Source organism: Phalacrocorax aristotelis, chromosome 7, assembly GCF_949628215.1.
Source record: "Phalacrocorax aristotelis chromosome 7, bGulAri2.1, whole genome shotgun sequence".
Taxonomy (NCBI): Eukaryota; Metazoa; Chordata; class Aves; order Suliformes; family Phalacrocoracidae; genus Phalacrocorax; species Phalacrocorax aristotelis.
Window position 1 is genome coordinate 29,613,484 of NC_134282.1, and position 27,071 is coordinate 29,640,554.

The 27,071-nt window shown below is 51.4% G+C and overlaps 2 protein-coding genes and 1 long non-coding RNA gene across 8 annotated transcripts in view; 2 read left to right on the forward strand and 1 right to left on the reverse strand.

Annotated features, from left to right (window-relative positions):
• The window catches only part of TRA2B (transformer 2 beta homolog), a 20,815-nt gene extending 20,232 nt beyond the window's left edge, over positions 1-583 (forward strand). The window contains exon 9 of the mRNA XM_075099563.1: positions 184-583. Within this exon, the coding sequence (XP_074955664.1) occupies positions 184-194 (11 nt within the window). The 3' untranslated portion in view covers positions 195-583. The remainder of the gene's footprint in view (positions 1-183) is intronic.
• On the reverse strand, positions 239-8,615 carry LOC142060034 (uncharacterized). Of its 4 annotated transcripts, XR_012661581.1 has the most exons (4): positions 8,530-8,615; positions 7,334-7,547; positions 3,010-6,282; positions 239-2,875 (listed from the first exon to the last, which is right to left on the reverse strand). It is a non-coding gene; the product is annotated as an uncharacterized LOC142060034 (long non-coding RNA). The 4 variants fall into 4 exon arrangements; XR_012661580.1 differs by having other exon boundaries at positions 239-6,282; positions 7,334-7,437; XR_012661579.1 differs by having other exon boundaries at positions 239-4,505.
• IGF2BP2 (insulin like growth factor 2 mRNA binding protein 2) overlaps positions 7,771-27,071 on the forward strand; it is a 26,358-nt gene continuing 7,057 nt past the window's right edge. For 2 of the 3 annotated variants that reach the window (XM_075099559.1, XM_075099560.1), the window contains exons 1-7: positions 7,771-8,202; positions 8,725-8,785; positions 18,657-18,705; positions 19,056-19,107; positions 19,397-19,460; positions 22,313-22,585; positions 26,634-26,768. In XM_075099559.1, coding sequence (XP_074955660.1) covers positions 8,013-8,202; positions 8,725-8,785; positions 18,657-18,705; positions 19,056-19,107; positions 19,397-19,460; positions 22,313-22,585; positions 26,634-26,768 — 824 coding nt within the window. In that variant the 5' untranslated portion in view covers positions 7,771-8,012. The remainder of the gene's footprint in view (positions 8,203-8,724; positions 8,786-18,656; positions 18,706-19,055; positions 19,108-19,396; positions 19,461-22,312; positions 22,586-26,633; positions 26,769-27,071) is intronic. The other variant, XM_075099561.1, reaches the window with a different exon arrangement.

Consider the following 27,071-nt stretch of genomic DNA (forward strand, 5'->3'; position numbering starts at 1 on the left):
GGGCTTTCTCTCCACAGGGACTTAGCGGCAGAACTGTACTGGCTGCTGGACTTTGTCGTAGACAAACCGTAAGGCTCTGGAATTCGATGCAGATTTGAGGGGTGGCAGTGAATCTAGAAATCTTTAAAAAAATCTGTCTGTCCTTGGGAAGCCTGACAGTGTATATATTGTTTTTTCTTTCAGGTCGCTATTAAAGCATGACACAAAGGAATTTCTAGCTACAGCATTTGAGTTGAAACTGCAAGTTGTGGACAATATTTCTATTGTCTCTTCTGTTTAAACAAGTGAACAGTGCCTAGTGAATAGGTGACTTTTACACCTTTTATGAAGACTACTTCTGTGATGTTAAATGCTGTTTCATTCTGCATATTTGTGTAGTTTGGTGCTTTGTTTCAAGTTGTGTTTTGAAAGAAGTATGTTTTGCATGTATTTTTTTAGTCTCAATTTTGACTCCTGAAAGGTTTCTATTGTAAAGACAAACTGTTCGGTTAGTTTTTTCTACTGATTCCAAGGTATTCTGAAGATCAAAACCTGTGTAAAATGCTTTCAAAAAGTGAAAAAAAAAATAAAAAAAATAAGTTTGGTTTTTCTTTTCCTACTTACTTTTTCCAAGTGTAAGTTACGGGTTGAAAAGAGACTACAGCACTTATGCTGGGTATTCCGGAATAATGTTTTTAAAGCCCAGAAGTAAAACCCACTGTAATTTTGTGTTGCTGGGTGGTTCTTGACATCTAGATCATTTGTTTTTCTAGATCATTCTAGATCTGAAAAACTGTGTAAACCCAGGGTGTAGAGAAGTCCCTGTACAAACTGCAGGAGCAAGGGGCGTCATTCTGCAGCACTGTAGGCACGGAGCAAGACTTGTAATAAACTCTTGGTAACACTGTTGAGCTTTCAGGTGGGTGAGCTGTTAGCAGACTATTGTCTGTAACACACAGAGAGGGCTTCAGTGGAAGTAGATAACTGTACACTTAGGCAATGTAATAACATTTTGATTACTTTTTTCTTATTCACTGATGATTGTCCTTTTAAAGAGTACACATTTATCGCATTTTAGCCGCATATGTGGATATAGCTATCAGGTTACAATCTCCTACCACTACAGTGCCATTTTGCCTACTCGGGTTCATGAACTTTATACGCTTACTGGAAAATGATGTGCAAAATTTGGAGCGCTTCTGTCAGACTAGAACTTCCCTCAGCCTTGTATCATAGCTCTGATGGTGACCACACATGGAAGACTGGAAAACTGAGCAAGAGCAGTGAGGCTACATCTGCCACTGTTCTCTCAGCTTTTGAACCCCAGTTCCTCTGCCTCTTTCCTGGGTAGTGATTTCCACACTTTTTTTTTTTTTTCATGGACTAAGAGCAGTTACAGGACCCTGTTGACCTGCAGCCTTGTGACCTTTTGTTTGATTTCCACTGTGTTGTTTTACCTTGTACCTGTTTTACCCTGAAATTTTTACTCAGTGGGAGCTGTTGTTAATGGTCTTGTTGGCCTAACAAAAAAACAGGTAATCCCAGGGCAAGTGCTGGTGTACTCTGAGCTACATCCCATTTCTCTTGGGAGGGGCCAGTCATTTGCTGTGCCGTGAAGGATAAATGCCCTTAAGGTTCTTCGTCCATTTCTCATTTTTAAAATGGGCACGGAATCACTCATTTTGGATTTCAGCTGTTACATTATCTATTGTATTTAAATGATCTTAGGCAAACACTCCATAGTGTATCTTGTCATCCTGCACAGTAAATCTATGCTTTAATTATATTTTCAATCTTTGGAGGAGGTGCATTGAGCTTTCCACATCAGCTTACACTGAGAGTGGTTTGTTTTTTTTTTTGCATAGAAGTAGTAGTATACTTCCTGGAGTCAAAAAAACCTATGTTCTCTACTAATGTGGGGAAGAAAATGCTTTCCACTTTTGCACTCTGAAGCAGTTTGGCAAATAATAAGCAATTGCATGAAGCAAGAGACTGAAGAAATAAGCCTTACCTGCTGCAGCTGCCTGGAGACGAAGGCGGCTAACAGTATCCCAGGTGTCTTAGGAAGGTTTTTGCAAACACCTGGATATTCTTTAAGAATCTGTATTGGTTTTTTCTGTCTGGATGTAAGACTGGCCAATGGGCTTTCAGCAGTACCATCCCCTCCCTAGCCAAGTTGGTGCTCCTTTCTACACACCCTGTGGGTTATGCAGCACTGCCCCACGCTGAGAGCGTCCCTGATCCCCGCCCAGTTCCCTGCCTGGCGTGAGCGTTGTGGGGCCACGGTGCTGTGGTTCGCATTTTGGACGGTGCAGGACTGTTCCGTGGGAAGGTGAAGTCCCCGCCACTGGAGATGACCTTTGCAGTCTTTTCATTCTTTTTCACCGCGTTTTCTTAGTCATGGCCTTACGCTTCCTTTGAGTTACTCAGCAGGGGTTGACAAATGCAGAGTCAAGAACACGTGTCCTTCGGTACGCGTCTATGTTTTAGTGAAATGAGGATTTTGCAACTCGCGGTGCAGTTCCTGGCAGTTCATCTGATGGCTTGTAGCTGCCAGAAGAGCATCCTCCCGACCCTTCCCCGCAGAGTGATACCTGGTACTTTTGGTTAGGCTTGGATCTTTTGCAGAGCTGTGCTCTGGTGGGGATGAAAGTGAGCTTTTCCTCTACAGAGGCGTGAAAGAAAATGGGGATGTTGTGTCAGTGGGGGGTGGTGTGCAGAGGCGCGCCCTAAAATCCATGTTAAAGCTGTATCTAGAATTTGGGAAAGCATCGGCTCCGGTAGCCTTGCAGCAGGGAGAGCCTTTTGTCTGGATGTTTCCTGCTGCTGAATCACTCCACTTGTCGGTCCAGAAAGAGCCCCTGGTCAGATGCTCCCTGGCGTGTGTAATGTTGCCCTGTTATGCGGGAATGACAGATTGCTGTGGTATGTGATGCGCTTCGAAACAGCGGCTGAATCACTGCTGGATGTCCTGATGCCCTGCCAGCGCGTACGCAGAAATTCATTGTAGGGGAGGGGGAAAAAGCGTACCCTGAACTTCGGCAGAAACCCCACCGGCGGTGGGGGAGCACCCTCTCCCGTGGCGGCTGCAAAAGCAACGTCCGCTGGGGTGGATGTGAAGCGCTGTGCCCTTTGCTGACCTGCTTTCCTGTCAAGAGTAGAACAAATAAACTTCAAAAGCACATGGGGAAAAAGGAAACAGGGCACTGGTCTCTCCTCACCGTGTGCAGGTGGAGTTTCCTCTGGGTCAGTTTGTGCCTCTCCCAGCGTGAGGGATGCTCCAGTCCCCATGGGACCCCACAGCACCTCCCCGGTCCCCTGGGCACGAAGGGGGTCCCCACGGCAGGTGGCGTAGCTTGAGGGAGCTGCTGAGCATTAGCACGCGCAGATTGATATAGTCAGGGGTAGTCATGGGTTTAGCATATACAGAAAAGCATTAAAATCAACTGGTAAGGTGGTTTACAAGCACAAATTGACTTAAAACTGGGTATTAAGAGCATCTGGGTCCAGCACGGCACTGAGCATGGTGAGTGGAGACTGAAGGGAGAGCACAGGGCTGCGACTCTGCTGGCACCCCTTGCACAGCAGTGCAGCAGCTCTCTGCTCTCTGCTGAACCTCACGAGTTATAAAAAAAATAATGTTTTCTGTAGTAACCCCTTAATTTAAGTAGTTTATTTTGGTGGTCACGCTTTAGTTCCAGCATATCAATCGCACAAAAGGCAGGTACTCCCTCCCCAACAGAGCTGCTTTCTGGTGCCAAGAGAAGCTGACCCTTTCTTTTTCCTGCTTCATTAAGTACGGCTCCTCAGGGCTCTCTTGGGAGTCCACCTCTGGCACCTGGCCTTTGCTCCATCGCTTTGGTCCTAGATATCCATACCTTTGAGATCATCTCAGGAGAGTCAGCCTGTTGGGAAGGAGCTTTTGGTACATCACTACTGACAGTCTCTGTCCATCGTTCCCATCGTTAAAAATGTTGAAAGTTATTTTTCAGTCGTGCTCAGCCCCCGTACAGGTGTAATTAATGAACACCCAGTTATTAATTCAACTACCTGGCCACAACAGTTACCTTGCATCTCACCAGTTTTAAGGGCTGATGACCTGAAAGCTGTTAGTAATTTCCACTTGGGTCCTAGCAAATGGTGAGCAAAATGATTCCACCATGGCTTGAAAAGTACAGAAGCAATTTTCAACCAAATTAGGCATTATTTTCTCAACTACCCTGTTTGTGATGGATCATCTCACCGCACCGAGCAGACTGCCTTAGTGCCCTGCTGACTGCAGCCAGTTCTGTGATGCTCTTCACTTGTCTCCGTAGCAGCTGCTCAGTTTTCTTGCTAGGCGGCTTCTAAAAGCCAAATGATACTTTAAAGAGAGTTCATCAGTGCTTTATTGGATTTTGGGTTTATTCCAGTCTCACGGTGCCTCACCCCTGGCACGTGGCGATGGAGCACAGGCAGGAACCGCTCCACCAGCGCACGCCGATCCCTCTTGCAGCACGTCATGGCACACGAGGTCACTTCTGTGACTTGGTCAGAAGGAACAAAAATAAGTCCTTTTGTAAAGGAAACAAATTTTATTTGTAGTTCATTTGTAGGAGTGTGTTTATATGGGGCGTTTTGGTTTTTTTGGTCCTGCCTCTCTGGCAGTCTCGTCCGCAGCCAGAGGTGTATCCTGCACAGTGACGAGCAGCTGCACCCCATTGTGCTGCCGAAACCAAGCTGGGACGGGCAGAGATGGGGCAAAGCTCTGCTGAGATTTCTCCCGCGTGACAGAAAATACCCATAAGGATTCGGGGAAGATGGGCAGGTCAGAGAGGCGAAGCAGGTTCCTCCTGAGCTGGGTAGCTGGGCTTTCTCTGCCAGATTAATGCAGCCACCCCGGAGCATGGCGAGTGGGGGTCTGGCCAATTTTCCTCCCATTGCACAACCCATTTATCCACCTCTGGGGCGCGTACCCACAGCTATAACCCTGCTGCATTCAGTTGCAAAGAGTACACGTGTGATGTTCTTGTCTGCTGGCAGAAAAGCCGCACTCTTTGCCCACCTGGGTTTGACCAAGAGATCTGGCCAGACCACAGCCAGATGTTATGTTTTCCCACAGATGCTTTCACATCCCCTCCAGCTGCAGGGGATGCCTGTGCCTCTGATCCCTGGTGACAATGAGGGATGGCTCACAGAGGATGTTCCCCAGGGAATCATCCCCGAGTCCAGCTTGCTGCCAGCCCTGCCAAGCACACCACAACTTCTGGAGCCCCACTACTGACGGAAATGTGGTGGCTTCACCATGTCCTTCGCTCTGGCTTGAGGCAGGACCCACCATCCCCATGCTGTCCCATTCTCTGTCCCGTTTCCAACACGCTCCGGGAACAGATGCTCCACTTGTAGGATCCAAGGAGGGATCCCAAGATGAATGCCCCGACGCAGCCCTAGCTGGGTCCCCCCAACAGGAGCTGAACCAATGCCCAGACCACAGGTCCCAGTAAGACCAGTCCATCAGAAAAGGGTGATGAAACCTAATTGATCGCAAGCTGCCTGCTCCGAGAAAGGCTTATCAAAGGCTCAGGGTAAAACAGTTGTGGGTCAACCATTTATCCCAAGCTTGGAGGGGACTTTGGAATCCCTCAGGCCAGCCCTCAGCACTGGGGTGGATGTAGTAGACTCAGATGTTCGTCCTACCTCCTCCCAAAACCTCCAGCCAAGGAATGGCACCACCTCTTTCTCTTCCTGAGTCTGATCAACCAAACACTCATCTTTTTTTCCTAATTTCGCCTGCCTTTTCAAAGCAGCCCTTCACACACACAAGCCTGTTATCATGTCCTTCTCCAGACTAAATAAACCCTCCCTCAACCTTCCCTGGCTCTCAAGTTTTTTTGCTCCTTTTATCAGTCTCGCCACCACCTCCTGGACTTGTTCCATGTCAGTAACTCTTTTCAGAGAGGAATGATTTCACTGCACATCTAATGTGCAGGGCTGCCTTTAGAAGACAACCTGCCTTTCCTGCTGGATCTTGCACCACCTTTGGGACCATTTACCCTGAGCTTTGCCTGTGTGGTTGCTGCCTTGACAGCTGTTTCACATCAGTGCTCATAAATCTTCCTCTCCAAAGTGCGTTCTTCCCTTGACTGTCTCATCTGGACCAAGGCCGGTCCACCAAAACTCTGGGGAAGAGAGCACCAGCTCTGCAGGATTGGGAAAACACCTGAAGAAGGCTGTTGAGGTCCCTCTCCAAAGCCAAAAATCAGGGACAGGAGGGATGAGATCATGCAGGTAATTGCAGGAGAATTCCTACGTTACATCCAGCTCCTGCAGAAGACCAAGTGACAAGTCATTTATGAGTATTGCAACCCTGTAGGCACTAATTACTCCAGAAACCTCAGGTTTCTCCTGCCGCTTCCCAGTGGCAATGACCTCACGCAATGAAACAGCAGCTCCCTGCCCCGTTACTGCCGATAGCTCATCACTGAGGATGAATTAATGACCTGAATGAGAGTAAGCCTTTATAAAAGGACATTATCGACATGTTTCAGCCTAAAAGCACCCCAAAAAGGTGCTGGGGACGGAAAAGCCCCCAGTCCCGCTGCTAAACGGCAGCCCAGCAGGAGCTGCACTGAAAGCAAAGACGAAGAAATTGGAGGAGAAAGGATTCTTCTCGCTTTGCATCATCGCAGTCCAACCACATCTATTTTTGCTACACGCGTGGCATCAAGCACCCGTCACTGCTATTCCTACTCCATCCAGCACCTCCACATGACAGGGGAAGAGTAGCAGCAGGATGGAGCATGGCCGAAGGGAGCGTCACTTTTAATTGTCCTGCCACACAGTTTAAAATCTGGGGAGTTCTATTACCGCCCTTCATCCCACCCCCCAGCCAAAGGCGACTGGCCCCAGGGCACAACGCTCCGCTCCAAGGACACTTGTCCCCTCCCGTCACCCAGTGTTACTTCTGCATCTTATTTTAGTCTCTGGTCACAGCCTGGATGCTCTTCCATAAAGATTTGCCTTTGTATTCTCAAGAAGAGAGAGCAAAAGTCATTTAACCTGCAGCATCCAGCCTCAACCAGCCAAGGCAGATTGTGACGCCAACTCTTGGTCACCTGAGGACATCCTTCAGAGCCCCCGAGAGCCACGTGCTCCAAAAGCAACAGCAACCCTCTGAGTACTAGGCTAAGAACATGCAAAACTCAGTGCTGGGATATCAGAGCACTGGCTCACCATTTCTTGAAGCCTTTCGGATGATGGGTTTGCACGTAGCAGTGGCTGCTCGGACCTTGGCTGGAGTGGGTTTGCATGCTTGTGCTTTCCAAAAAAGCGCATTTAATACAGGCTTGTATTTATTTATGATATTTTTTTTTACCTTGGTTCCTGAGCAAGACGGTTTTCCTCTCCCTGAAGGAACTCCTCAAGTCATTTCGAGCAAGGACAGGAGGATCTGCCAGTGGGACGCCAGAGATGGGCAAGCTGTTGGACACGGGGTGTGATGGGTTTAAGGGCAGAGGCATTGGGGTGCGCAGGCAGGGGAGTGTGCTGCAGGCAAAGGTGCTGCAGGCAGGGCCGGTCCTCCCGATCCACTAGGAATAAAAGACCTGGTATGGCTGGGACCCCGCTCCAGGGGGCTGCGGGGCCCCGCTGGAAGCCGCTTCTCCCCGGCCTTGGCAAACCCTCCCGCGGAGGGGAGCTGACTCCGGTCGCCGGTCGTCCGTCACCCCCTCCCCGAGGCGGGGACATCCCGGCCCGGCCCCACGGCGGGGGTCTTGGCAGTTCCACCTGCTCCCGAGCCCCGCCACCCGACGAGGCGGCCCCGTGGCCGAGCTCCCCGTCCCGGCGGGGGCGGCGGGCTGGGCTGGGCTGGGCTGGGCTGGGCTCGGCTTAGCGCGGCTCGGCTCGGCTCCGCCCGCTGCCCGCCGCTCTCGCAGGCTCCTGCGGGGCTGGGGCTGGGGCTGGGGCAGGGCGGGTGGCCCAGAGCCGGACCCTCCCGTCCCCGCGTCTCTACCGGCCGCCGAGGGCGGGGAGGAGCCCGGGGGGTGCAGCTCCCCATGAAGCGACGGAGGATGAACAAGCTATACATCGGGAACCTCAGCCCCGCCGTCACCGCCGACGACCTCAAGCAGCTTTTCGGGGAGAGGAAGCTGCCCCTGGCCGGTCAGGTCCTGCTTAAGTCGGGCTACGCTTTTGTGGATTACCCCGACCAAAATTGGGCCATCCGGGCTATCGAGACCCTCTCGGGTGAGCCAGGCGCCGCAGCCCCCCCCCCAACCCCCCCCGCCCGCCGTCCCCCGGCCGGTGTATCGTCCCCCGCCTCCTCCGGGGCTCCCCCATCCTGCTGACCCCCCTCCCCGGCCACCCCTGCCGGTCCCCTGTCCCCGTCCCGTCCCCCCCCCCGCGCTCTTTCCCGCGGCCGCCCCGGCTCTTTCCAACCCCGGGTATTTTTCGCTGATTTTTTTCTTCGATTTTATTAAGAGGCGACCGGACGTCGAACCCCCCGACCCACCGCCCCCCCGGCACCCGCTCCCCCTCGGGGACCATTTTACGAGGTGCCCTGGCCCAACTCACCGGGGGCGCGGAGCAAAGGGCGGCCGAAGGGGGGGCTGGGGGCCGGCGGCGGCGGCGGCCGGGGAGGCGCAGGCAGAGCACGGGCAGGGCGGGTACCGGCGGGGGGGGGGGGGGGGCAGGCAGGGCGGGGGGCCTGGGGGCGTGTGGGGGGGGGCTGCCCCGGGGTGATGCTGAGAACCCCACTGTCTCCCGCAGGGAAAGTGGAGCTGCACGGCAAAGTGATGGAGGTGGATTATTCCGTGCCTAAAAAGCTCAGGTAACCCCTCGCTATTCCGCCACCCACCCACTCGCTCATCCCACCGTGGGGTGTTGGGGGGGGGATCCGGGAGTTTGGGGGGGGGAACCCCGCAGGGTTTTACTTTCGCTCCGGAAAGCGGAGGCGGGGGGAGGGAGCTCCCGGCCCACGGCAGCGCTCCCACGGAATCGGGACCCGCTCCCACGGGGCCGGGACCCGCTCCCGTGGGGATCCCGGCCGCGGGGCCGGGGGTGGCAACGGGCCCCCGGGGGGGGCCGGAGCGGCCGGGTGCTCCTCGCCGCTGCCAGCGGAAAACAGCTGCTTGGGGTTTCTTTTTTCTTTTTTCTTTTTTTTTGGAGGGGGCAAGAATAAAAAAGCCCTTTTCCCCCTATTTTTCTCCTTGGGGGCCGGGTTTTACACCCAGGGAGGCCGCGCACAGCAGTGGGGCTGCCCGCGCTCTTCGAGGATGTTGTTTTTAATAAGTAACACAGCAATTTGCTCATTCCAAACGCCTCTTTCCCCCTTTATACTGCCAAAAGATCCAGAAACTCAATGCATTTATACATTGCGTCGAAGCGCAGCCTCTTATTTTAATCAGGTATAGTTGAGCGCTGAGGCCGGACGGATGGGGACACGCTCGTTTAATAGAGAAAATAAAACCCAGGACCGCGTTGCGTAGCTGCCTCATCGCAAGATTTTTGACCCCCCGACATGCATCGGGATAAAAGGTCCGTGCGCCGGAAAAATACACATCGGATGGTCCCACCGGATAATTTGCTGTCGCTTGGCCTGGAGGTTGGGCCCGTGATTGACGCTGTAGTATTAATTTTGAAGTTACTGGCGGGGTGGGGGGGTTGGTGGAAATGCTGTTGTGTAATTGAGGCTTGGTGGGGGAACGGCTCGTGCCCATCATCACGTGTGCCAGAGCGGGATTTCTTCTTCATCAGGGATCACAAGCTCTCTCACCTTAAAAAACTTTCAAAAACAAGCAGAAAAAAAAATCCCAACTGTAAATAATATTTCTAAGCTAAATCTTTGCAGCAGCCTCAGGCTGGTCAGGTGATGACTTTTTAAGAGTGATAGAGCCAGAAATTGTGAGTTTGGGAAGATAGTACGGACCCAGGACTCGACCTTTGTCATGTACGAAGGGGATGTAAACAAGGAATTCGTCTTTATTGAAATTCTCTTGTCAGGCTGGGGTGCTGCTGCTTTTCCTTCCAACCTTTAAAAGAAAAAAAAAACATTTAAATAGCCCAGAAATAAAGTGCTGATTTATTTTGCACCAGTCTGTTTTCAGCTGGCTCCAAGTTTTCTACTCCAGCTCGGCTCCCCAGCTTCCTCAGGTTATTGAGATCTAATTTAAGCTGATATCTTTTTTCCCAGCTAAAAAAATATATATTGCTTTATATAAACATACCCAGTTAGGGGGCCCTTTGCTTTGGTTGATTATAGATTTTATTTTTATAACGTGATCTTTGGCAAGAAACAGAGCCTCACGTGGTCATGTTTCAGTTGTGTCGTCCACCCCCCCTTCAGATTTGTGGAAAATCCAATTTTTGTAGTTGCAATCAAGTCCCAGCGAGGTGCCCGGATTTCAGGGTGAGGCTCAGTCGGGGAGAATCCCCATGTTATTTAAATGAGTTTGAGCTTTAATTGGGTTTGGGGAACCCAAGCCCCTCTTGGCTCCCGTCCCCCAGCATTTCTGCGTCACGGGGATGGGAACCAGGAGGTGCCGATGCCCGGCGCTTCCCCTCTGCGCCCGTGTTCACCTGGAGTGTTTTATAACCGAATCTAATATAGATCTATTTTACCAATGTATTTATATGCATATAAATATGGTTTGATAAGAAATGGGCCAGAAAACACCTCCAGCGTGTATGTAGGGAAGGGGTTTCCTCGGGGCGCCACTGGGAGTTGCTGGCAGGGGGTTGTTTCTGTTAAAGCGGTGGGAAGGAGCGTGAATCCTGCCTGCTCGGCCGATCTGCCTCTCACGAGTTAAAAATCAGCCATTCAAATGGTGTGGGCTCCTATAGGAAGGATCCAACAGTGTCTCGATTGTTGTTTTTTTTTTTCTTCCCCTTGTATACACTGTATTGTGCCTTAGAAAATTAGAGAAAAAAAAATCACCCTATTTTTTAATCAGCACTTCAAAATTTTAATTTAATTTTTAAATTGATTTTTTAATTCAGCAGGAGCAGAGAATACTTTTATTTGCTTAAAGCAAGGTGATGCAATCCTGCTTCAAGACTATTCTGTATCTGGAGTGTGGCAGGGAGGAAAGCATCGGCATCTTACCCCTTAAAGCCAGGTTGTACATCTCTGAAATCTTTGAAAATCCTGTTGATGGGAAAGAAAGACTGTAAAAAAAATTAGGATCGGTTGTGAAATATGGAAAGTAAAACCCAGCCACCCCAGTGCTGACTTCTGTACAAGGATTGGATAAAAATGATAAGTTTAATAAGTAGCAGGGATGAGTGAAGCCCCATTTAATGTCTCCAAACCAGTGGAATTTTCAGGTTCCTGACTGCAAAGGTGCCTTTTAATTTCTGCTTGCGCTGTAACTGTCGGCTGTGAGAAATAAAAGCACGAGGGACAGCTTAACAGTGCAGAGTGGGAGGCTGTTGGAGAGAGCTTGGGCTGGAATTCCCTATAATACTAAAAATAATAGTTTTGTCTGGTTTAGTAAATGGCCAAACTTGGGTGGTTTTGCCCCGGACAGTGGTCGCTGGAGGGGCAGCAATGAAAATGCCTGCCCGATTGGCTTTGCTGGGGGTGATTTTATGGGATTTGCAGGATTTTCTCCTATTTCAAAAGGAGTTATCCTTAAATAAGTTTCCTCTCTTGGGCATCAATTCAATTCTCGTTTCCACGTATTTGGCTTCATTTATTGATTTACTTTTTTTCCCCCTCACCTCCTTGTTTTTAAACCCAAACTGCTGGTGACATTAAGGCTCAGAATAAATGTACAAGCCCTTTTGTACCCCCACGGGCAGCTCATATTTTCTTTCCATATTCTTAATTGCTTGTCACCAATTAGATGCTTAATTAGGGGAGAGGAAATCCTCGTGCAGACCAGTTGCTTTGCCAGAAAAAGCCCCCAGCACCTATTCGTGCATGCGTCTATAAATACACACGAGGAGCACAAAAAATACTCCCATGGATCTCCAGTCCTAATATCTCTATTTTAAAAAATCTCTCTAATTAAAAATAAAGTTAGAGAAACCTAAAAAGCACGAAGGGATTTTCTCTGGCCACAGTGTGGGGAGCGTCTGCTTTGCTTCACCAAGAGAATTAAGCTTGCTGGAGATTTTCTTGTATATGGTATGTTGGGATATGCTGGATTTGAAATTGAATTCAGAGTGCTGGAAGTGGGGCTGCTGTCAGTCCTCATCTGGGTTTTAAATATATATTTTTAATACCATTTAGTATCTTTTATAATTATATAAATCAGTAACGTATCTTTTAGTATTTCAAATATTTAGTATCTTTTTATATATATATAAATAGAAGATACTATATAGAGATACTATATATATAAAAAAGATACTTCATATATATACTTTCACAATATGAATATAAAAGACTTTTAAAATATATCTCAATATATATATATTTAAAAGATACTTTTAAAATACCTATTTATATGTACACACATATATATGGCACTGCCAGGGTGATGCTGATGGCATCAGGCATGGGGAAACCCCCTCCTGCTGCTGGCTGGGTGCACAGCAGGTTTCCTATAGGTCTTGGATGCTGTTCCCTATGAGCTGGCCAGGAGAAACCCTGTCAAGCTGATCCTTTCCTAGATGGACGCCGGCGCTTGTTATAGCTAGGTGTGATGCTGTCACTCTCTCTATTTTCTCTATTTTCACGTGTTGGTAAACTGGGAGCTGGTGGCATTCAAGTTGGTTTACTTTTCTTTAGCCACCTTTTTGCTTGGCTCTTTGCCGCCTGCCAGGATGCAGGGATGGGAGCAGGGTGGCATCTGGGATGTGAGATGGGGCATGAGCATGGAAGGTGCAAGGGGGTGACCCGAGGCCGTGCCGCCCACGCCATAGCGCCTTTTGGAACCACTGTGAAGCCTACCTAGGTTTGAAGGCGTTGGGGAGAGACCAAAGCCGAAAGCGAAATAATACATAAATATTTATCATTTATTCCCTATTATTTTTGTCATTTTATAGTTCTTCCAGTGGCTTGAACGTGCCCTTCTGCCCCATTGGGCATCACATTGATGCCCCGCTTACCCCTGCTCACCGTCTGTTAGCCCTCCCTGGGGAGAGGCGGGTACCAGGGCTGGGGGGACGTGCTTGGATGGCTTTGGGGGGTAAAGGAAGGGAGCGCAGTGCGGCCGACTGCCCCTCGCAGCAGCTCTGCATGTCTGGCACACCAGGGCTCACAGAGTGCTAGGCTGGCAGCCCTGCTCTTGCACCACACTTGGTTTTGCCCTTCATCCTAATGCTGAATAGGGATACAGTGGGTGATTTTCCCCCTTTCCTCCCCCATCTTTTTTTTGCTCCTCTTTCCCCCCAACCCTTAATCTTGAAAAGCTGTGACAGATGGGATGTTATTTACCATTCATCCCTATTGTTAATACATCCCCAGCTCACAGGGATGTATCAGTCACGTGCCGTCCTCGCCATCCCCCGCCGGCTCCGTCCCTCGGCAGGTTGTTCGTCCTGCGGAAGAGGATAGGGCTTTAACGTGAACAGATTTTAATTCCTTAAGAGCGTCAAGGCAAAGCCCCTGGGCTGGGAGGGGAACTGGAGCGGATGCATCTGCAATGCTCTTGGCAACTGGTTGAAACCGGGGCAGCTCTTTAATGCTTATCCAGCCTGGCGCTGATGGAGCTGTTGCTTGTTGAGATCTGCTGCTGGATTGGGTTGAATGAGAGCAAAACATGTTGAGGATGACCCTGATAGACCAAAAAAAATAAAAAAAAAAGTCAAGAGAGGCAAAACCAACAGATGATTTCTTCCCTGCCTGATTAGGGGAGTGTGTCCATCTCAGGCTGCAAGTCGCTGGGTCTGAAAAATTCAGGTGGGACTGAGTCTGGACCTCACCTGATGATTAGCATTATTTTTTGTAGATGTTTTCTTGCCTGGGACAAATATTTCATAAAGCATGCAGGGCTGCCGAGGAGACAGTTGGTTTCCAGCACGTTTCCTCTCTTTTTTTAAACCAGTTCTCTTGAAAACCGATTTTTATTGAAAGCAGGAGCTGCTGGACAGTCTTTCCTCTGTCCTCAGTACTGATCTGAGGTGGAAGGTGATAAAATCCCTTTATGGCTTTAACACAGTAAGATAATGAAAAGCTTGGATGGAAAATAATCTTCATTTTTTAGGGCAAAGAGCAATGAAGCCATCCCTTACATCTTGTTGTAAGGCTGTATTTAAGACAGCTGGGTGAAATCGAGTATTCTGGTTCCCAAACACTTGTGGGAGGGGAGGTGGAGGTGAAGCCCCTCTGGAGCAGGAGACCAGGAGATGGTGGGTGGTCCATGGAGCTGCAGCCCGATGGGCAGATGCAGGGAGGGCTCCTGAAGGTTGGGCAGGGGGTCTGGTGGCTTGTTTTTATTTCACAGCTTCATCTCATCTTTGTGTTTCTTCCTTTGTGCCTCTGGATTTTTGGGGGTTACCTGTTATTTCCCTGGGAGCTTTCAGGGGGTAGCCACGAAGCTGTGCAAGAGCTGCAGGAAAGGGGAGAGATGTGCCAAAAAAAACCATAATCCACCTGATTCTGGGGAATAAACCACAAGTTTTAAGGCTGCTTCTGTTTTATTGCTTGATTTCAGCAAGTACAGATAACTGGCACATGGCACGTGGACATCAGCCGGTGATGCTGGTGGGGCGCAAGTTTTCCATCCCCTTTTCCTGCACGGTTACAAAATCAACCTCACTATTTTGGTCTAACCGATGCATGAAATATAGCATAGCTCCAACATGGATTCTTTCATGAACCCAGCTTACGGCCTCACTTGATTAACAAGCCAGCTCCTTTGTTCTGTGTGTGATGCTGGCTGGCACACGGTACCCAAAACCCAGCTCTGAGATAGAGGACATGTTTCCTTCTTGAACTGGAATAGCTGCTAGTGAGCGGGACCGGTTTTGGTTGAATTTAGAAGGGCAAAAAAGCAGGTAAACCTATATAGATCTGGTTTCTTAGGCACTTGAGGCTGATGCTCAGCTGCCACCGGGCATTTCATCCTGGGCTGGGCACTGAGGTGGCTGGTGGGAGCATGCAAGTTGGGAAGAGCAGGAGGGTGATGCAGAAGATGCAGCTCTCATGGTTAGCTGGGGGAAGCTCACTACAGCAGGGCTAGTGGCACCATATAATTAAGTATTTTTCCACAAACTCTGTGCCTGTAATTCCTGGTTATTATGATTTATTATTTTGGGTTTTTAATTCCTACCAGCCTACTGCAAAACAGGTTGGGTAAAATGTGGCTCTGCCTTCGTCATGAGGTCCTGTACCAGGGATTGTGTGCGCGCACTGAAATCAATCCCGTCTCCCATGTTTTGGAAGGAGTAAGGAAAATTAAAATAAAGGGGTTTTCTGCCTCAAAGTCCTCCTGAGAGTGGTGTTGGAGGAGGGTGGCCTTGAGCTCTGCTGCCCTGTCCCACAAGGACCGCGTGTGGTCCGTGCCCCAGCCCTGGAAATAACACATCTGTCCACCATGACCCCAGATATACATCCCTCAGTCTGTCAGTGATGGCTGTGCGTGGTCCAGCATCACTTCAACCAGGTGGGGAATTACAAGAGCTATAAAAAATACACCCGGTAGGAATAATAACCCTCTTTTGAAAGCGGAGTCCTGATATTGAGCTGCTGGGACACCTGCCAGGTGGTGGAGGTGAAGCCTTGAGCACCATTTGGGTATCTTTAAATGCTCTGCATCAGCTCAGTTGGATGTTGGAAGTGGGAAATCTTGGGATAAGGCAGGTGAAGGTGCCACCTGTTCTGTTTTGGGGCTGGAGGTGGCAGAAGTAACTAGGCAGCATGTCCGGCTCTCTCCACCAGCAGGGAGAGGCCAGTCCTGGGCTGCGGTTGGGCTTTCAGAGCGGAGAAGGGCTTTTCCCTGGAAAGCTTTCAGGTTCTGATGGTTTGAGACTCGCTGGTGCTTGGGCTGGGGTTTGCTCGGGCAAACCAGCCTCACTGTGTGCCACCACTTAGCTTGGGAGCAGGATGCGTCACTCGGAGCAGGCAGGACTGGTCCCCTTGGGAGCTGAGTATGCAGCACCTCCTGGGCCTGGTCCTGGATGCCTTAAAATAGCCCCTCTGGGAGATGTTCGTGGGTTTTAAAAATGAAAGATGTCCTGTTTTCCGGAGTGGGCCCTGTAGAGTGGTTGTACTGGGATGGGAGGTGTGGGGTCAGCCACGGGTGGCTGACAGGGGCAGGCAGGATAAGAGTTTAGGCTGTTGGTGAGTAGAGCAGGATTGTCTTTGCTGTGGTCCTCCTTGGGCCAGGTCCTCCTCACTGCCTCCTTCCTGGCATGGCAGTGGGTGGGAATGGCTTGAGGATGGCATGGGTTAGGATGGACGTGGCTGGGGTGGAGGGGGTGGGATGGGGTGAGATAGGATAGGATGGAATGGGGATGGGGTTGAATGAGATGGGATAGGATACAATGGGATGAATGTTGCTCCTTTCCTCACAAGGATCTTACGGGGCATGCCCAACCCTGAAATCCCTGGTGTCAGCTGGGGGCTGACAGAAGGAGTCAGAAGGAGTCTATGGCTGCTGAAGGAGAGGGGTTTGATAAGGCTGCAGGGAAGCACCATTTTCTCTAGCTCTGGCTTCCTCACTTTTTTGCGGTGACTGATTTCTTTCCATGGGCAGAGCCACCCTTGCAGAGAGACACGTGGCATGGGGGCAGATAGCAAACTGGGCAGGGTTTTTGGCCGTGGTGTGGAGGTGACCATTCAGCAATGACGGCCGTATGCAGGATCCGTATGCAGGAGGAAGATCTGGCAGGGGCTGGCCTGGGGAAGCCATCTGTCAAACCCATGCAGGGTTTTATTTAGCACACCTCCTTGGTCATAGGTGAGCGTAGGGTTTGTTGTCCATTTCTGACTGAGCAGCACCATGAGACGTGAAGCTCCTTGGTGGTTTCAACTGCTTTGCTTGACCATGGCCCTTCTTGTGGGACGAGCTGAGGATTTTGTCTTGCCCTCACAGTCCACTTCTCAAGAAACATCCTTTCCCTCCTGTCCCTGTCTCACTTGGAGCCTGCGTTTTATCTGCCATGTGTGGGACGGTCACCCCAGATCGCTGCATGTATTCTCCAGCACCCCTATATTCGTGTTGCTTGTGCTGCACCCCAAATTCATGTTTCACAAGGCTGGTTGTCCATCACAAGGTTCCATTTGTCCTGTGCTATTAAATAAGGAGCAAGTGGAGCATGCTGCTGCTGTAGAGGCAGAAAGATCATGTCTGGAGCATGCCAACCTCCAGCGCTGCGGTGCATGGCTCTCCCCAGCCCCAGCTGCCTTGGGTCTGCAAGGGCCAGTCTTTACTCTAGTTCTCACTGTCCCTCACATTTCCTCCCTGTCCCTGGTCTCTGGCCCCAGGCTACCTTAGAAGCTCTTTATCTGTCGGAATTGTTTGTGGGGTGCAGAGGTTCGGAGTGTGTGTATGCAATGAGCAGCGAGTGCAGATACTAGCCTCGCCGCTTGGTCCAAACTTTGAATGTCTGGTTTCCCAGCTCTTGAAGGCTGTTGGTGGAATCAGGGAGTTGGGTGTTGACGGTTTGCAGGCGAGCAGAGCTCCTCCTGCCTCTTCCTGCAGGGGTCGTCCTGCAGGATTTGGCACAAAGCCCCTGAGTGTTGCTGGCTGTCTGCTGATGGCTGCTTGCATGTCCCCACGTAGCACTCAGGCTGGTGGTACCAAGTGTCCTCCTTGAGCTGAGCCCAAGGAAGGTCAAAGCTTCGCAAAACCAGCTTCCAGCTGCTGGTTGGCTCCCAAAACGCGGCTATGTGCATGTACGTGGGGTGGCTCAGTTGGAAAACTCATCCCTGATGTTGGGAGAGGTGGTCCTCTGATCAGAGCTGGACCAGGTTAGAACACATTACACTGCTTTGGTCGGAGCTGGTTGACTATAAGCAGGATTATGAATGCTGGTCTGGGTGAACAGTGGACGAGTTCATGGCTTGGCTGGATTCCCTATGGACTTGGGTATCTCAAAACTCCCCACTGCCCAAGTATGTCTTCTTTGCAGCCAGGCTGTGGAGGTGTTTGGTGGCCACTACGTCTTGGGAAGCCTTTGCAATGCTTCCTGTATATCCATGCCCCAAGGCTGCACCATGGCAAGGTTGTGAGTGCAACTACAGCCGGGTTGGGAATACAGTCATGTGAGATTGGGAGTACAACCAGGCAAGGTTGGGTGTGTTAGCCATCTCCAAAGGCAGGCCTCTGAGGATGTGCATTTAGGTTTCCTATGGACAGCAGCCCTGCGTTGCTAGGAAGTGGTGGACATCAGTGGGACGTACCTTTGTAGAGCCCCCCCAATGGATAGCAGTGCCGTAGTGGGTTTCAGGGTCCTGTCCCCCCACAGCTGGCCAGTCCGGGGCAGTGTGGTCAGTGGCATGCGTACATGCATCCTGGCCATGCCTGTGCAGCCATGACTCTGTAGAGGCTTATTTCAAGAGGTTTCCTTGGAAACCCAGTGGCCAGTACAAGTAGAGAGTGTTCCCAAGGCAGCTTCAGCCCCAGCTGGAGGTGACGGGGGCAAAGCTGGGAGGAATGGCTTTCCCCAGGGCTGAGCTCCTCCACTTCGGTGCAGGGAAGTGGGATGCTTTGGCAAGCTCTCACCAGCTGCCATCTGATTTCCATAAAGCCCTTTGTCTCCTGCTGTGGTGTGCCTGCAGACCCTAACCCAGGGCTTTGTCTTTGCAGGAGCAGGAAGATCCAGATCCGAAACATCCCACCCCACCTGCAGTGGGAGGTAAGAAACAGACGATCCTAAAAACATCCTGTTCATCTCCTCCTCCATCAGTCACACTGAGCAGCATGAGCTCTGCTGCCAGAGCATGTGGTCTGCACATGGGCCAACCCTTTACCTTCCCAGTAACCCCAGGAGTGAGGTGGAGCATGAACTGGACTCCATCTCCTGCCTGCTTGTGGGTCCTGGAGACCTGCGGCAGCTTTGAGCAGTAGGGCATCATTGGGATAATGGGTTGCAGGTGGGTGATGCTGGCTCTTTGGAGTGTGTCTGTGTGAAGCAGGCTCTTCCCCTGCCTTCTGGCAGCCTCTCCTGCCTGCCTCACCTGACCTGTTTGCTGCTCTCTCCCTCAGGTGCTGGATGGCCTATTAGCTCAGTATGGGACAGTGGAGAATGTAGAGCAAGGTAAGATGGTCCAGTATGCTCCTCACCTGTGTGAAAGTCCCAGAGCTTCTCCCCAGCTCTGCCCACGCTAGAGAAAACCCAATGGGGTGAAACCTGGTTTTCACAGTCACTGGTACTGGGCTAAAATGATTTTCCCTGTGGACACAAACCCTGCTGGCAAAGGTGGGGCTGCCCATTTGGTGGTGGGGTGGTGGTGGCCATCAGTCACCAGGGCATACCAGCAGGGCCAGAAGGAGCAGTGACATCTCTCTCTTCCCCTGCTCTAATACTCCTCTTGCTTTTCCCCCAGTCAACACAGACACAGAAACAGCTGTTGTCAACGTAACGTATGCAACTAAAGAAGAAGCAAAAGTGTAAGTGGGTTTTATTTCATTTTGTCCCTATTTTCACACCACCTGAACTTTTCCCAAGGAGTCCCAGGTATTTTCCCCTGGCTGTTTTTCCAGGCTCCTTCTTGTCTTCTTCCAAAGTCTCCTTGAGTGGTTTCTAAGCTCTTACAGTGTAAGCTTCAAGTGTCTTAAGGGCTGTCTATGTATCTTCTCAAGATACAGCAGGTAGAGTTGGTTTTATCTTGAGCTGTGTCAGCTCCCATGAATTCTGCCAGCTCCACCTTCTCCTCTTCCCCCCACTGCTGGGTGGTCTCTTGCCTTCCCCCCTCGCATGGGAGATGGGGTTTCTCGTGGTGCCCCATTGTACATGCACAGGCACCGCTGGACCAGCCTGGGCCATTCAGCCATGTGGTTGTCCCCTCTTCCTCTGTGCCATCTCCTCTTGTCTCCAAGGGGCTCCCAGAGTGCCATCTTGCAATTTCCTTTGGACACTCCTTCCTACAAGGTCCTCTACAGGGTCACAGTGGCCTTGTCTTCAGGTAGCAAAGTGCACTAGAAAGCTGAGGGTCAGGTCAGATAAGCAGTTCATCAAGGAATCATCTTCCCAGGTTGGAAGTCCAGACCTAGACTGGGAATGCACCAGATGAATCATCAGTGCGACCACCTAGCCCGAGCTGCTGAAGAGGTGGAATATGGTGAAGGAGGTGGGAGAGATGGTGAAGAAGTGCTGAGATGATGGAAGATGCAAGCACCCCCACCAGCTGGGGAAAACTCAAGATGGAGACCAAAATATTCAGAGACTGTCACCTCCCGCTTCCTGGAGCCCAGAGAAACCAGCTTCTAAAAGGCTTTTGGAAAATTCTTCTGCTGTGGACAAGAAAAGAGGGCCTCTGGGTGGATGAATAACTGGTTAGGGGAGATGAGAGGAACCAAAGGGGCCCATGGCCAGTTTCTGCAGGGGAGGGAGAGCAGCAGAGGGTAAATCACCTGCGTGTTGTGCAGAGGAGTCATAAAAATGCCATCTATCAAGAAAAACTTTAAAAGGACAGAAGAACCCATGGAGGCTGTGCGTCAGTGCAGTATAGCTGTGTGAAGACATGCTTAAAGATTTGTCATAGCCAGCAGAGTTAAAAAAATACAAATGAGGGGTTATTTCAGAAATGCAAGGACTATTCCAAGCAAAACACTTTGTTACAGCCCTGTGCTATAGACCAGCACCGTTAGCTGTGAGTAAGCAGTGAGCACATCTCATACTTAGCAGCCAGGGTAGTTTTGATGTGACCAAGAGCCACGTCCACGCAGACCCTGTTCAGCAAAGAGCTGTGGATTGTGAGGCCGGTTCCCGAGTGCAAATGTTACCAAGCTGGGAGCAGCTTCGTGTCCTGTTGCTTAACATCCAGCCACAGGGCACTGCAGTGCAGGAATGTGGTTGTGGTGGAGAAACTCTTGTAGCAAAGGGTTTTGTGGACGCTGAGTTGATGTGCATCAAAAGTAGGATTTTCCAGTGCAAGCTGGAATATGAGCCTTATCTTTGTTTTAGGAGGATGTTGGATAGTGAGAACTGCCCAGGACAGAAAGCCATAGCTGTACAGGATGGGAGCAGAGATAGATGTCCCAAGGCTGTGGTAGGTCCTACTTTGAGTCCCTTTGCTGCTGGCTGTTCCAGCAACTTCCTGTCCTTGTTGGACCCATCACAAGGTTGGACCTGTGAGGATAGAGATGGGGAGAATGATCCACTGGTCCAGGAGGCCAGAGGAAAGTCCACCTTGCTCCAGTTGGGGTGGCTGCCCTGGGCATGCAGTCCAGCATCAGCTGGCCAGAGGATAGTGTTGCCAGCAGATGAAGGGAAGGTGCCGTGGACCACAGATAAACATGGCATGAGCTGCCATATCTTGGAATGTGTGGCAAGAAAGGAAGATGAAGAGTCACCAATGGAGCAGCGCTTCATGCTTTGGGATAAGAGGCTTCTGTTAGCGAAGACATGCTGATTGGTTGCATCCAACTGGGCTGAGTCCTGTCTCAGGTGTCACTCAGCAGCTCAACACAGAAGCGAGTGATGGGAGGAAAGGCCAGGGTGGTTTGTGGGTGCATGTGTTTGGTTTAAAGCCCATTGTGATAGGAACAGGTTAAAGGAAGACTTCAGCAGAGAAATCAGACTGTGGGGCACTGTGCTGATTTCGGAAAGGGACGGCAAAGCTGCAGAAGTCCTCGTTGGATGTGATGTTCAGACCTGGCAAGGAGCTGCTGGCAGTGGTGCATTCGTACACCTGCCTATAAATTGCTAAAGCGAGGTGTGGAAGGAAGAGGAAATAAGTACGGCTGAAGCCATCACCACTTGCAGAAGTCATTGCAGGCTCCAGCACAGCTGAGCATCACCCCACTGAGGAGGGGCTTGGGGGGACGAAGACCCCAGGTGCTGCACCCCCAGCCTCACCAGAGCTGGAAAGGGAGTTGGGGTTCCTGCCAGAGGGGCACTACATGCCACATCCTTCTTCTTGGAGCAGGAGCTCTTGCTTGGAGCCCCCCGCCACCTTTTTCACATCCAAAATCCCACGAGAGCATTTCCACACTGTGATAGCTTCTCACCAGCACTTTCCCTGGGTGAAGTGGCAGATCCCCAGACTGGCATCCCACCTCTGCTGGGAGGACAAGCCATGTGCCAGCCCCAGCATCACCCACATGAGAGGGGAGATCCACCACGCTATGGGGCTTGCTCTGCATGGGAAAGTGGGGCGCTCTGGCTTCCCATAGCCACCTTCTCCAGACTGGGGAGGGAGGAATATTGGTTGGGGAGGGACCATGGTCTACAAGGGCAAGTGCTGGGTGTGCTCTCCCTGGAGAGCCCCTCACCGCCCCTGCCTCTCCCTACCTTGCAGAGCAATTGAGAAGCTGAGCGGCCACCAGTTTGAGAACTATTCCTTCAAGATTTCCTACATCCCGGATGAAGAGGTGAGCTCCCCTCCGCCCCCACAGCGATCCCGCCGCGGGGGCCACTCTTCCAGGGAGCGGGGCTCCTCCCCGGGGGGCTCCTCACAGCCCAAACAGCTCGATTTCCCACTGCGGATGCTGGTACCCACGCAGTTTGTTGGTGCGATCATAGGAAAGGAGGGCTTGACCATAAAGAACCTTACTAAGCAAACCCAGTCCAAGTAAGTACCTCAAATGGTTTTGTTTCCTTCTGTAGGGCACTGTAGGTCCCCGGCATGGGTCCTCCGTGCACTCGGGGCTTTTGAGTGCCAGCCAGCACCGTTTTCTTTGGGTGCAGCCTTCAGGGGATGGTGGCAGAGCCCATGTCCTAGATGGTTCCTGCTGGCCAGGGGGGTCTGGGTTTGGCAAGAGGGGGATGCACACCGAAAACAGCCAGGAAGGGGTTTCTAAAGCCTAATCACGAGAGCAGCTGGGGATGAGGCTTTAGGGAGAAATAGCAAGTTTGGGGATAAAATGCTGAAGTGGGATCCTAGGTACAGTGGCCAATGCCTGCATGGTCTTTGCCCTTGGGATCTGCTCATCCCTCAGTGCCCCGTATGGGCTAGAGCTGGTGGAGGGGGAAAGAGGGTACCATGGGACCACTGGCTTGAGAAGGATGTGCTTTTCATAACTGTTTGAAGGCTTTTTTTTTTTTTTCAATCTAACATTTTTACTTTTGAAGAAAAAAATAAAAGGGAGGGGACTGTCTTGCCAAAGTTTTCCATGTTTCTCTTGTTGTTGTTCACATTGATTTCACCTCTGATTTTCTGCATGGTTTTCCTGCATGGTTTGTTCCTGCCCAGATTTGTTTGCGTTTAACCCAAAGCTGTCTTCTGCCATGCTCATCATCCCGAACCTGGTGGTCCCACAGGACATAGGACTCCTGTACCAGAACATCCTTCAGGGCGTCCTAGTTCTCAGAGAAGCTTTTTGAGGCAAATTATTTGGTAATAGTGCATCTGCTTGAGCAGGAGGTAGGAAGATGAGCTGCTCTGCAGCCAAGCAAGCTGAACAAGCCAAATCCCAGTGTTGGGTTTGCAGGAAGAGGTTTGTACAGAAAGGGGGCAGGTGCACAGGGAGAGGAGCTCTTCGAGCCCAGCTAGCCCTAGAGCATGGCCACCTATTAGCCCTGAGGTGGTCCCAGTTGGCCGCAAGCCCTTCTTCTCCAGGTGAGTCCCCTGGTATGATGAGCAGCGAGTGTAGCTGCGTCCTTGCCACCCAAGACTGGAAGGTTGCCCTTTGAAGCCCTGAGCCTGGCGAGGAATGTAGGTGGCACCAGCTGCCAGTTTCTCCCAACCACGAGGCCAAATGCTGATGCCTAGGGTAGTTTCTGCCACTGAGCTGTCCTTCCTTGTGGGTTGACCTGCCCCGAAGACCAGGTGCAGCGCTCCATACACTCACCTCTCCTGACATGCCTGAAGAGGCCATGTGCCATGGCGGACCACCACCTCCACTCCAGCAAGGGCAAGGGGGACCTCATGCACCCAGCCCGGGCAGTCACAGGAGACCGTTGCCTTCAGTGTGGGGTGTCAGCCCAAAAGTCTGTCCCTGCTCAGACCACCCATGCCCATTGGTGTGATGATCCTGGCGATGAGGGTGCTGGTGGCATCCTATTGCCTGGCCCCTGCTCCTATACAGAGTAACGTTGGTTCCTGGATTCCTCTGGTCTCATAGGACTTCTTCCCTGTCTCCACACATAGTGATGCCCAGAGATGCTCCTGAACTCAAGGGGACAAAACTGTCCCTAGGTTGAGCCATCTTCTTCCTTGGCTGAGGAGGAGCCCAGACCAAGAGCACACCCCACTAGACGACCTTCCACAACGATTGCAGCCCTTGCAACTTGATGAGAAGAGGACCATTGCTACCAAGCAGCCATGGGGCCAGGATAACCCTACATGCACACCATACCGTCTACCTTGAGATGGCTGTCCCTCGTGATCACTGCACTCTGAAGCGTTCCCAATCCCCCGTAAGGTGTCTTGGAGGTTTTTCCTGCTGCACCATGGGCAAACCTGCCCTGTCCCTGTCCCACCATCCCGTTTGTCAGCTACCACAGTCTCCCCTGCCGGCAGCACCCTGGGTCCCAGGCAGCTGCTGATGGGGCAAGGGTCCCCTTCTCCATCCTTGTGCTGGACTGGAGGTGTGCAGCAGCAGCACTGGGACACGTTGGGAAGTCCAGAGCCGCCCTCCACCATCCAGCTTTTCAGGGTGGGACGTGCCTGAATGCAGCAGCCCTTTCTGGCACCCCATCTCTCTGCAAATTGAGCTTGTGCCTGCACATCCAGGTTTGGGATAGGTTGGAGGTCAGCCAGAAACCTGGTCCACATACGTCTCCTAGGCTTGTCCGGGGTACTCATCACTGTGGCACTTTCATTCAGCCCATCCATGGCTCTCGTCCCTTCTTTGGTACAAAGGCTCATGTGTGCCCTGTCTTCACCAGCCTCAACTGCTCATGGGTTCAAGAAGCTGCCTGACTCCTGTTTGTGGGGTTTATTGGGCAGCCATGGATTCCTCATCAGTTCCCCCTAGCTGGGAGCATTAACCCAGCACCGCTCTGGAGCAGGGGCCTGTCATCGCGTTTTGTGGCACGTTGTGATGCGATTGCCTTCTCCCCAGCAGCAGGGGTGGCAGTAGGTGTTCCCATGCCTAATGAGCGCTGCCTCTAAAGGAACAGATCCTCCGAGTCGACCTGATGGAGCTCCACAGCTGGGAGCGCCTTAGAGGGTGTCACACAGCATGCAACTGTGTCACTGTGTGCCGCAGACGTAACGAAAGAGCCGGGAGAGCTCGGCAGTCCCGGTGTCTCCAGCACCTCTTTGCGCAGTCCAGGCAGGACCAGTCACCTGCCTGAGAAGCTCTGACTGAAGCCATAGGAGATCTGGAGAGATGTAGCCTGCAAAGGTTTTGTCTTCATTCCCTCTTCAGTACTCAGATGAAAACCACCCTAGGGTCCCTTTTGAAGCTGGTGGGGTAGGCTCTTCCCTTATCTCAGGGAAGGTTCATCCAGTTGCTCCCCTTCTACCGGCAGATGAAGCGTCCTTGTTCCTATACGCTGGTTCATGACCTCCTGGAAGAGTTGACCTGTGCAAACCCACCGTGACCCTGCAGCATCCAAGTGTGGCGCTGGTTAGGGGTGACTCTGCCCCACAACCCTTGGCCTTGCATGCACAGCAGCACCCATGAATGATCCCGGTCAGGATGGGGACCTCATATGAAAACAGAGACGAGGCCGGAGGGCACTGTATTGGAGCTGAGTGCTGGTGGCATGCACTGAGTGGCCACTACTGCACCTTTTCAGAAGATCTCTGCTAGCCCAACCCTGGCTGCAGCAGTGACAGGGACACTGAGGTGGTGGCTGATGGCAGGATGACTGCATGGCATCATCCTCCAGTGGGAAGAGTGCGGGTACTCATGTGGAGAAGATGAAAAGGTTGCTTTCCCCTGTTCTTCAAGACACGTGGTTGACATGCGGGAGTCTCCTACCCTGCTTTCCTCTCTCCCTCTCTCTCAGGGCCTTTGCCAGGTACGGTTGAGCGGTGAGGAGCGAGCTGGAGGCACGTGCCTCCTCCCCGCCATGAGCTGAGGGGAGCACCAGTGGAGCTAGAGCACGGTCCCTGCCGGTGCGCAAGGGAGAGCTTTCTGGTCTCCCATGGAAGGGCGTGAGTACAAGTGCTATTGTTGATGTGTGCCTCCATGTCACAACAAACGCTGCCTATGGGTAAGTTGTCTCTCTGTCCCGAAGGACACACAACGGTCTTGGCAGCCGCTGGTCGCTAGACAGCCTTGGGTGTTGTGCAGAGAGAGGTTTGAGGTTGGAAGGGACCTCTGGAGACCTCTAATCTGGTCTCCTGCTCAAAGAAGGACTGGCATCAAAGATGATAGACCAGGTTTCTCAGGGTTTTGTCCAGTTGAGGATTTGTTCTGCCCATTCTTGATGCATCGTTTGACATTGACTGACATCCCTCAACTCCCAGGCAAACCTCAGGTCATAAAGGCGAATGTAGCTCAAATCTAATCTAGACCAATGGAAGCGAAATACTACCTGGGCTTGCATGAGATCACGTGATGGTAGACGTACGTCAGCGAGACCCAGGTTCACCCCAAAGCTTGAGCAGGTTTTGAAATGAGCCTTTCTGTGAGTAGCAAGCTCAGCTCCTGAACTCTCGAAAGCCTTTGTGTGACTCCAGACGCATCTCAGGGGGCTCCTTTCTGCTGGTTGTTTCGCTGTAGGGTTGACATCCATCGTAAGGAGAATGCCGGCGCCGCTGAAAAGCCCATCACCATCCATGCCACGCCAGAGGGGTGCTCTGAAGCATGTCGCATGATCCTTGATATCATGCAGAAGGAGGCTGATGAAACTAAATCGTAAGTATGATATTCAGTGGCCCTGGCTCAGCAAGACAGGCAGGTTTGGTGGAAGGGAGGTAAACTCAGCCATCGGTGGAGAAACCCCCACGTCCATCTTCTGTCACCCCCCACCTCCTGAGAGAACTGCTGGCATTTGGAGTTTCAGGATAGAGTCATGGTTCAGCTAATAACTTACAACTTAATAACTTCTCTATGGTGTGGCTGGCAGCAGTGTAGTGATCAGGTGGGTCCAAAGAGCATGTAGGAAAACTTGGAGAACAAAACCCAGTGAAATATAGATTAGGGAAGTCACTTAGCTCC